This window comes from Oryzias melastigma, linkage group LG21 (assembly GCF_002922805.2).
Source record: "Oryzias melastigma strain HK-1 linkage group LG21, ASM292280v2, whole genome shotgun sequence".
In the NCBI taxonomy this organism is placed as follows: Eukaryota; Metazoa; Chordata; class Actinopteri; order Beloniformes; family Adrianichthyidae; genus Oryzias; species Oryzias melastigma.
Window position 1 is genome coordinate 891,571 of NC_050532.1, and position 11,147 is coordinate 902,717.

The following is an 11,147-nucleotide window of genomic DNA, read 5'->3' on the forward strand; positions in this document are numbered from 1 at the left end:
ACAACATGCTGCTGTTCTCCTGCTGCTGTTCCCCTCATTAGCAAAGCTTAATGAGAAGAGTCATGCTGTTTTGGGCAGTTTAGTTGTTACATTTGGTGTGTGATAGACTTCTATATGAACATATCAAGAAGAAAGTCTTCCTACCTCCATTGTTTTCATTGTTCTTAGTATCAAAATTTCAACAATAACTCTGACAATGACATTTTCTGATGGTGGGATGTGTTGCTTTGGATGTTTCCGCTCATTGAAAACGTGAGTTTTTGTTTTACGGTGCACTTACCGTGCACGGACAGCTCTTTCCATCTTTCCTTGTTGCTCGCAATGACGCCGGAAAGGTGGAGCCTCATAGCCGGCAGGTCGATGGCAGTCAGTGAAAAGTCTGTCGGTCCATCATCGCTGTTGCCATGGAGACCACTGCTGTGCCTCTGCACCGACTCGACGGTGACTGAACCACTTCCTGTTAGGCTGAAACGTGGAAGAGTTGAAAGAGATGAGAGATGCTGCCAGAACGTGACCACGAGTTCAAAGAAAAAATAAAAAGAAATCAGATTTTTTATTTGATCACACATGAAGAGCACGACTAAGCAAGAAAACCTGCATCAGCTTAGACTTTCTTTTATGGTGTATATGCATTTGCTCAACTCTTGTTTAGGGGGTTTATTCCTAAAACATAAAAAAAATAGCGAAACATTTGAATGTTTTGAGGCGTTTTTCCTCCCTGCTCGTGTCACCTCTGGGTGCATTTGGTTTGACCGTAGCATGCTGAGACAAAATAAGGGACACCGTCCATCATCTGAGGCTAACCTTTTCAGTGTTTCTTGTACAGACTCCCCATGATGGCCTTAACAGTGAGAAGGTCGAGTAAATCATGTTTCACCAACAATATATTTCCAGCAAAATTATACTCTTGCAGAAGTAAAACGATGAAAGATAAAGGGTAATAGTACCTCTATAATGCATTTATACTTTCTTCAAATCCTTAAGAGCTTCACCGTCACAATCACACATTCATACACCCACGGTGGCAGAAAATTCACAGAACTGCTGCCTGAAATTTGCTTCAGGGCTGCAGAATATGCGGCTCCAAACCTTCAGCGTTTATATTTCAATTAGATTTGATAAAAGAGGGACATGGCGGTTTGGGAGTCCACACAATAAGATCGGGGTTCACCAGGAGGATGTGGTTCCCAATATCAAAGCTGAAGGTGTGCTGCAGGCTTGACAAATAAATGATGCATTTTCTCATCATGAGATCATGAAAACGACCAGTTTGGAGTTGGAGATTGTTCTATCTGCCAGGTTTACTGCGCTGGGTTAACTGAAAAGGTAGAAGGGCAAACCTGAATCATGGTTCTATATCGAGCTTTGGTTCTCTAAGGGGTTTATACAGAAATGTACCAGTACACACACCATTACTTACACAGCTCTAAAATGACAGGGCACATCCAAATAGAAAATGTTTTCTTTAAGTTCTTATTTATTAGCTGAAAGCAATAATTTACTTGTTAACACATGGCCCTGGGCTGCATGGCGCCCTAGACGAAACTTGATTTTTGCCCCACCCCCAACTTTTGAATTAATTTATTTATTGTTTTAATTATTACATTTTACATAAAATTTGTTGTGTGTCAAACTAAAAAAAAAATAAATAAACAAATAAAAATTGCAATGTGATGTCCCCTCTACCAGATGATGACCAAGGCGGCCGCCTAGTTCGCCTATGCCCCAGGCCGACCCTGCTCGTGAAAAGTCCCATTCTTGTTTTTTCAGCCGTTGCTCACAGCAGGCCCATAGAAATAATGTGCATGAACATTTTCACTCTATGGGTTCCCTGAGAGGTCTACAATCTTGATATTTCATGCAGGCCACCTACTCTCTCAGTACACGTTTGCCCATTTATCACCTGCAGACAGCGCATATCCACCTGTGAGGGCGGATGTGACTAAGACCTTAGCTGATGGAAACAAGCATATACAGAGGGGAGCAAAAATTTGGACACCCCAGGTAAAATGCTATTTTCTCGTGCACAAAGACCTAATGGAAAGACTGAAAAATCCTCTAAAGGCATCAGATTACGGATGAGACATTATTTTAATATGTAAAAAATCTGTAAATAATTCCATCATCTACCCTTTTTAAATCACTAAAAACAAAATAAAGGTCAATGCAAAAGTTTGGGCACCCTGCAGAGTGAGTACCGTATACTACTTCCCCTCTCTGAATTCTTAATTGAGGTATCTTCATCCATTCTTCGTTACAAAAGTCTTCCAGTTCTGTGAGACTTCTGGGATGTCTGTTTCTCTTTTCAGGTATATCCATAGATTTTCAATGATGTTGAGGTCAGGTGATTGGAAAGGCCGCTGCAAAACCTTCAGTTTATGCCTCGTAGTGTAAGAGATCGCTTTTCTCACGATCCTGCAGCTGCTCTGTCTGAGATTTTTCTTGTTCTTCCAGATCTTGCTTTACTTTACACTGTTCCTGTTGACTGACATTTCTTAATGAACAGGATATTGGCATCTGAAAACGCTTTGCTCTCTTCTTATAGCCTTCTCCTGCTTTGTGAGCATCAACTACTTTCAGTTTCAGTGTTCTAGACAACTGCTGGAAGAACCCATGATGCTGATTGTTGAAGAAAGGTCAGACGACTCGGATTATTTAAAAACTTTGATATTGAAATCACCTGTCTTTGCAAATGATGATTGTGAACAATCCATGACACTGTCAGGTCTCAGATTTTTCCAAAGGGGGAGGGGCATACTATGAATTCTGCAAAGTGCCCAAAGTTTTGCACACACCGTTACTTTGTTTTCTGATATTTTGAAAGGGTAAATTATGTAAATAAAGCATTTTTTTACATGTTAAAAGAATGTCTCATCTGTAGGCTGATATCTTTGGAGTATTTTTCTATCTTTCATTGGCTTCTTTATGTACAATATTAAAACATGTTACCCAATGTGTTCAACCTTCTATGAGATGCTTAAGTCCTGCATTATTCCAAAGGTAATTGACTAATTCCAGAAGATTTATCCCAAAAATCAACATGTCTCATTGAGGAAAAATGCTTTTTTGAGATACGACTGGAACATTGTCGAGTCACCTGGAGCGTCTGTTTCCAGTCTCTCTGGCCTTCCTGTCCTCTTCGATCAGTGGCCCAATCACCTTGTCAGTGGTATCTATCAGAACGCTGAACGTTGGCTCCACAATGAAGTCAATGAAACCTGCACAAAGACGTATGTTTGAGAATGACAGAGTCCAGTGTGATTGGCTGATGGTTTTCCTTACCTATCTGTGACTGGGCAATCATGGTAGCTTTGCGGTCACAGAGTGGCGAAAAGGGAAGACCAAGTTCCACTTCTTTATCTCCCTGAAAGACAAGAGTCACCAAAACTGTGCAAACGGGATTTGTCTTCTGTGAACTCTGTTTGTGTTCATGTGTGGCACCTGTCTGAAGAACTCCTCCATCAGACTGTGGGTCCAGTGATAGTGAAGCGGCCAGGCTTTAGCGGGGTGACTGATGTCTGCAGCATGAAGCATCAACGACAAAACCTTCACTTTGTCTATACTGGAGAAAGAATGAATACAAGTTAGTGCTGCAATAAACTGTAGTTTGTGTAAGTTAGAGTAAGAAAAATTAACCAGAAGAGGAAACATTGTGTCCCAGTACTGTATGTAACACGGGCGGGGGGTTTGATTTGGTATGCTGGTGTGCAGAGTACAGTCAGCAGCAGACACACAGGCAGAACGGGCGTGTTGACAGGCTGATAACAGCGTCTTCCCCGAAGCATGAGCTGAAGAGCGTGACAGCCGCTTCCCTCCACACTTCCACAAGGAATGACAAACAGAGAGTGGGACGCCGGGCTCTGTTCGGACTATTTCTGTAAAGGACCCTACAGGGATGCCAATCTGGTCCAGCAGCCTGCAGGACCGTATGTTGGGCCGTTTCACCACCAAAAAAAGAAAAATCCTCTTCCGTCTTGTCCACCATCTGATTCACTTCTGTTCTTGACTTTCGGACATTTAAAGTCTATATTATTAAAAAGGATTTCTCCTGGAATCCATCATCAGTTTCTTTGTAAAGTCTGGCTTTTTTTATGACAATTTACTATAAAGTAGCATTAAATTACCTTTTGTCTATCCTCTATGTGAAGTAAATGACCTTTAGAGAAAAGAAGAAAACAGTTTGTGCGCCTTCTTATGCTGGACTATTTAAAAAAAAACGTACCAGCCAGCAAGGCCCCATATGGTTTCAAAGTGGGCATAAAATTTGGCCTCAAATGGGTTTGTCTACAATTTCCGTGGTGGCCCCACCTGTGTTTGCCCACTTAGACTTGCAGTGCTAACCAGCCACCCTGGTGGTCGCTAGCTCCCACAGCTGAGCTTATTAGTTCCATACAGCAGAGCGTGCTAGTTTGCTGCAGAGGAGCTCACTAGCTCAATACAGAGGTGCTGCTAGCTCGCTACAGCTGAGCTCGCTAGGTTGATAAAGCAGAGTTCGCTAGCTCGCTGTTGGGGAGCTCGCTAGCATGCTACAGTGGAGCTCATTAGGATGCTACGGAGGACCTCGCAACAGCGGAGCTCGATAACATGCTACAGTGGAGCTCACTAGCATGCTACAGCGGAGCTTGCTATCTTGCTACAGAAGAGCTCATTAGCATGCAACAGTGGACCTCACTAGCTATCTACAGTAGAGCTCGCTAGCTCGCTACAGAAGAGCTCACCAGCATGCTACATTAGAGCTCACTAGCATGCTACAGTGGTGCTCACTACCTCGATACAGAGAAGCTCACTAGGATGCTACAGCAAAGCTTTATAGCATGCTTCAGCGGAGTTTGCTGGCTCCCTACGGAGGGGCCGCTAGCTTGCTACAGCAGAGCTTACTAACTCATTAAAGCAGAGCTCGCTATCTCGCTATTGAGGAGACTGCTAGCATTCTACAGTAGAGCTCGCTAGCATGCTACAGTGGCACTTACTAGCATGCTCAGCGCTCACTACCTCAATACAGACGAGTTCACTAGGATGCTACAGAGTAGCTCACTAGCTCTCTACAGGGAAGCTTACTGGCACGCTTCGCGGTCCACCAGGCAGCTGGCTAGCGTAGAAAGCTAACTCACTGAATTCCCATTCAAGTCAATGTGAGCAAACCCATTTTCTGCCCACTTTTTAACCATATGGGGCCCACTTGGCCTTGCTGGGATCCTGTGTTAAATATTGCTAGAAATTATGTAGCATTTTCCTTTGCTGCTTCTTCAAAAATAGAAAATAATTTTCATTTTTCTTAAGGCATGACACTCCAAACTGTGCGTCTGTGCTTTTAAAATCAACCAGAAACCATGGTTTTTGATCGAGCCTTAAGGCTCTCCTGCAGTGACCCAGAGCGGTGCTGCTTGTCCTGCTGCTGCAGAGCGAACTGGAGGTCTTTGTTTGATGCCCTCCATGTCTGCTCACTCCCTGTGATTCCACGCTGCTAACTTTATCTGTGTATCTCTCTTCATGACTCAGCTGTTTCAGGGTTTCTGTGTTGGTTTGACTCATTTCTGTTTAATCTGACCCAGGAAGACACATTTCCTCCCTCAGCAAGTCATACTGCTTCAGGCTGCGGCTCCACAAACAGACGAATGGAGGTTTCAAGAGCACTTTTTACTCTGCTGGTCCACTATCTGGGCTATATTTGAACTAAAGTTGTAACAATTTAACTGAACAAAAAAAATAAACAACACTTTTGTTTGTTTTTCCATTTGTCATGAAATAAACTCAAAGATTTGAAACATTTTCTACAAACACTTCTTAATAATTTCTCTCAAATATTGTTCATGAATGTGTCTAAATCTGTTATAGGGAGAATTTCTCCTTTTCTGGGATAATCCACCCCAACTCACAGGTGTTCCTAATCAAGATACTGATTAGATAGCATGATGACTGCACAGGTGCGCCTTTGACTGGCCACAACAGAAGGCCACTCTTGAGACGGGATGATTTGTTTTACTGGAGGGTACTGAGGTCATAAGAAATTGTATTTTTAACTTATGATATTAATTTTCACAGGGTGTTTTATATTTAAGAACTCATGTTTACTTTTGTCCAAAGTTAGTACATTCAAAGTATAGTGTGTCACATCTGCTAAACTGAAATGACTGAAACTTGTAGTACTACGTACTGTAAGACTATGAATCTGAAAACGCAAAAATATTTTGAAAGCAAATATTTTTTTGTGAAAATTTTGAAGTTTAACTTCTAAAACTTTACATTTTGTTTGGAAATTTTTATCTCAAAACTGTGACTTTTGTTTGCCATCTGGTGGCTCGATAAAGGAGACGTGTTACACTGCATGAGGCAAATAGTGATCACACTAGATACTGACCGTTTTATACAAGTCCTCAATAAACCCCAATAAAACAAAATGACATGCTTCAGAGTGGCTTTTTCAGTCTAAGACACACCTGTGGAGTAATCATGCTGTAATTAAGCCTCTTGATGTGGCACACCTGTGCAATGGGACGGATTATCTCAGCAAAGAGAAGTGCTCTCTATCAGACATTTAGACACATTTGTGAACAATATTTGAGAGAAATTATTATTTTGTGTTTGTGGAAAATGTCTCAGATCTTTGAGTTCAGATCTTTGAGTTTATCTTATGACAGATGGGGACAAAAACAAGAATGTTGTGTTTATATCTATGTTCAGTGTAATTTATATGACAACAAAAAGATAATTTCTTCCTTTGGTGCATCTGTACATCTCTGTGAGAGGACTCCAGTTGTGATTTTATTGATAATCTGAACTGGATTGAGTCCTTCCACTCGGCAGCTGTACATTTGCTGCTGTGCCCTTCCAGTTTTTTAGTGTTTGCTGGTGTTCCGTTTCTCTGCTCGACACATTGGTTCCTTTATGCTCCTTATTGATGCACGTGTGCATATTTGCAGGTGGCAGTGATTTGCTGCTCTTGTCTGCATGCTGTGTTCATCCCCACTCTGACAGTTTTTCACACAGAACATTCCCCTTGGACATCACGCTGACAGGTGTGTGTTTAGAAATGAAATGTGTTCAGAATATTAGTGGGGCACTTTCCTTTTCAACAGATCCAATAAAAAGACTTCATTGCTATTTCATGGACGCAGCAGGAATGCAAACCGAAAAGCTCTCACAACTCAGCTTTTTAAAGTCGTTTTTCGACAGGTTTTTGTATGATTTTTGCCAAATATGTTGGGATATGAAGATGTATCACGAGATTTATGAAAGCACGTGTGCTAGTGCCAAAAAATTCATAAATGTCTTGTTGAGGTTTATATTTATATATTATATTCTGGTGTTGATGGAAATAAGAAAACACATGAGAACTGTCATTCCAAGCCTTTCAAAAGAGTCATCAGGAAACAGTTTTTTTTTTTTTAAATCCACCTTCTAGGACACATTTTCCTTTAAAACATCTATTTTTTAATAACATATGCAAAAAACTAATCTTGAGAATGCAAAAAAGCTATTCAAAAGCAGAAACAACTTTAAAAATCCACCAGTTAACACAAATAAAGCTTCATTTGCCTTAAAACAATTCTACTCCTGACCACTGTAGCACATTTAAATATTTACAAGAAAAAAAAAGTAAGAAAGGGATGGAATTATATCTAATAACTAATAAATCTCTGGATAAATTGTCAGGATGCTTCCCTGAAAAATGCTCTAATTGGCCTTAAGTAGATAATTGTGAAGGTTTGTAATTTATCAACTCAGATTTCTCCAGCTTCTTGAAAAAAGAGGTCCTTTTATAGTTCACTGTTCTCAGAGTAATATAAATCATAAATGAAAATGTGTCTGGAGAGTGTGCAGAAGCCTTATTCCTTGTATATCAGTCATCTGGGCTCATTTGCTTTTTTTAAAACAGTTGTAGTCCAGAAGTTTGATGGTCAATTTAATAAATCAATAATACTGGTCCTGAGGCTGATATCAGGCCTGGACATCTTTTGGATCAGAGTTTCTGTGAATATTCATCTCCACAGCAGAATACTAGGTGGTCTAGCATTGAAAGGTCAAAGGTCGGGGCTCCATCACTGACCCAAGTGTCTGTGTCAGGGCGTTCCTCATGGTCTTGATCTGCTGGAAGTGGCAGGACATGTCTGTGGACATCACCATCTCAATCACCAGAGACCTCAGTTCTCTGGAAAACAGGCAGCAAACACAGTGATGAACATCTGCTATGTGTGAGTGAAGAATCCGTTTGACACATTTTAGATGAGTTAAGGTAGAAAATTGAAACTTGGGCAGCAAACCTCCAGTCGTCTTTGTTCAGGTTGACCAGGATGTTCATATCCTCCTCTGCCATCAGCTTGTAGGCGGCGCTGACGTGATGGTTCTCCAGCACTGACCTGTCATTGTACAGAATGGCCACCTCTGACCTGACACAGAGGAACATGGTCGGATCAGACGCCGGTGTTTTTAAATCAAATAGAATTTAGCACAAAATTCAAGACTAAAAACACCAGATTGAGAAATCATTTAAAGTACCTCACCTGTTTTTTGAGTTTTTAACATGTATATGTGGCATTTTTTCTTATAAAAGAGAACAAATGTTAAAGAAATCATTTTGTATGTCTGAGTATTTCTCCTTTTAAATCAATCAAAGTGTCTTGGACAGACTCTGTTTGAATGAATGATCTTCTTTCCATCAACAGCTCTGCTGCACATGCACTAAACCCTCATCTGTTCCTAGTGTCTAGTTCAGGTTCTGGAGAAGAGAAGATGGTATCTTCACATTGACTGCAGTCAAATGAGCCGCCGTTCACATTTCTTTGGTCAAATCAGCATCACTGGATTTTTGGTGTGAGTTTCATCCAATACTTACGGTAGCAGGACTGAGAACGCTGGAAAATCTCCACCAGACTCCACGGAGCTTCTTGATGTGACCACGGAAATGTGAACGGCGGCTCATTTGACCGCAGTTGGAAAGGATTGTAAATCAATGAAAGAGCATTTTGATGTTAGCTTTGATTATTTTATCAAGAACTCTGAGAAACCAATGATTGAATGTACTGATCACAGTCAATAAACATTGGAGAATTAGCTAAAAGAGTCTTTGGTGAACTGGAAGGAGAAAGAATCAGGATTTTGGAGGAAGTTCTGTCCATGAAGATCTTCACTTCCTCGTCCAGCTGACATCCGGATCAGAACCATACGGCTGGACATTACCCAGATTGATGGATGTTTTTATGTAGCAGAAGATTTATGCTAGAGAGACACAGAGCTATCATAATCAGACAGGGGGCGATCAGAGGCGGAGCTACTCAGCTCAGCAACAAAAGCCACGCCCCCTCAGAGGAGATTTTGGTTTCAGATCAACATGAAAAATTTATTTCTAAGACATTTAGGTTGTGGGATTTTGGTTAAAAACTTAATAATCATAATTAAAACACTACTGGGAATGTTTTTTTTACATTTTTTTACAAAAATTGTCATAAGGGGACTTTAAATCTTTTGGAAGTGTTCACAAAAAATCTATTCTTTTTTTTTTTCAAGAGAGATTTTTAAAGCAATCAAATAAATTAAGATAAGCTCCTCCCCAGTCATCTTTTGATCTATTTTAAAAACCTTCCCAGCCGTCTTTCAATTCGGATTATGCAGTTCTAAGTCAAAATCCAAACAACTGTCATTTTATTAGGACATAGTTTCTGCAGAGCGACAGGAGTTCATCAGAAATTTACCTTTGGATTGTGTGGAGAACTGTTGGCACAAAGTTAGCCTGGCCCCATTTACTCTCTCCTGCCAGCTTACAGCCCCTCACACCCCCAACCTAACATGACTGGTGCAACAAAGATGGTGAGATATGTTAGAGCTATCCAAATCCAGCAAAAAACCCAAGACAAACATGGATCCATTTGTCTGAAGTGGATGCATCAGAATGGAGCAGAGCAGGGAGCATGTGACCCGCCCAGAATATTTTTCATCATCGTTTTTTTGTTTGCTCCTGATTCACAGTGATTTGAATAAAAAAATACTTAGAAACACAATTTTGAGCTTTTTTTTTAATTTACACATGTCCTCTATCATTCTAAAAATACCATAAGAACATGTTAAAAACACCCATTTTCACAAAAGTAGGTCTTTTTAAAAATAACCCAAATATTATAATGCAGTGAGTGAGTTTTTTAATGTTTACTGATTTCATCACGTGCATTTTTAAAGAGAGTTCTGAAGCATGAAAGACAGTTTGAACCCCTCACAAACGAGGATGTCATCACAGACCGGCATCGTGAGGCAACGGCTATTGATTTATTCTGTTGGAACATTTTATCTGCCAGAACAAAGTGTCAAATTATACAACAACAAAAGCAGTCGTGTGAAAACCTCAGCGGGTTTTAAAATTAGGCGCAGCCTCAGACGCTACACAGTTATTTGTTTAGCGCGTCTAAATGTAGAAGCAGAGTGTGGAAAGACAAATGCCACCTTCTAGAAAAATACAGCCAACAAATACAGGAAGCGTGCCTCAGACTGTGTCCATGTAGCTGCTAAAGAAGTTCATTACAGCACCTTTGAGAATTATGATGGTCTTTTTGCAGCTGTTGTGGCAAAAGAGAACATCTGAGTGTGGAACAACGCACTATGGACAGGTGAAACCAACACAAAGTGTTTCCACCAGTTCTAAAGCACGGTTTAGTAGACTTATGATCTGGGCTTGCTTTGCAGTAACAGAACATAAAGCAGTTTGTCCAAATCTTTTAGTGACTGACAGTAGAACTGTACAGAACAACTAAAAACACTATACAAACAACACACTCTGCTAAAATGATACTAAAAGCTTTTATAACTGCATGCAGAAAATTGTCACAAATATTTTAAATTGGTAACCGTACATAAATGGAAGGAACTCTGCACAATGTCTATCCTCATTAAAGACCAACTCCAATAAAAAATGTGTTTTTGGTGTTTTTAACCAAAACCACTTCTCTGATGATGGAGGATATATAAAGAAAATTAAAATTGCATTTCTGAGTATCTCTTTAATTGAATTGTTGTGAATCAGGAACAGACAAAAAAAATGCAGTTTGAAAAAGACTGAAGTTGTGATGTAGGAAATACACTGGGTGGGACACAAGCTCCCAGCTCCGCTCCATTCTGACTAGGGCTGGGAATCACTGGGTAGCTCACGATACGATGCGATA

At 40.4% G+C, this 11,147-nt stretch overlaps 1 protein-coding gene across 1 annotated transcript in view; it reads right to left on the minus strand.

Moving 5' to 3' along the window:
* The window catches only part of pde1a (phosphodiesterase 1A, calmodulin-dependent), a 57,096-nt gene that overhangs the window by 5,602 nt on the left and 40,347 nt on the right, over positions 1 to 11,147 (minus strand). The window contains exons 9-14 of the mRNA XM_024286566.2: positions 8,262 to 8,387; positions 8,048 to 8,149; positions 3,442 to 3,562; positions 3,283 to 3,364; positions 3,098 to 3,218; positions 281 to 465 (exon numbers count right to left, since the gene is read on the minus strand). Coding sequence (XP_024142334.1) covers positions 281 to 465; positions 3,098 to 3,218; positions 3,283 to 3,364; positions 3,442 to 3,562; positions 8,048 to 8,149; positions 8,262 to 8,387 — 737 coding nt within the window. The remainder of the gene's footprint in view (positions 1 to 280; positions 466 to 3,097; positions 3,219 to 3,282; positions 3,365 to 3,441; positions 3,563 to 8,047; positions 8,150 to 8,261; positions 8,388 to 11,147) is intronic.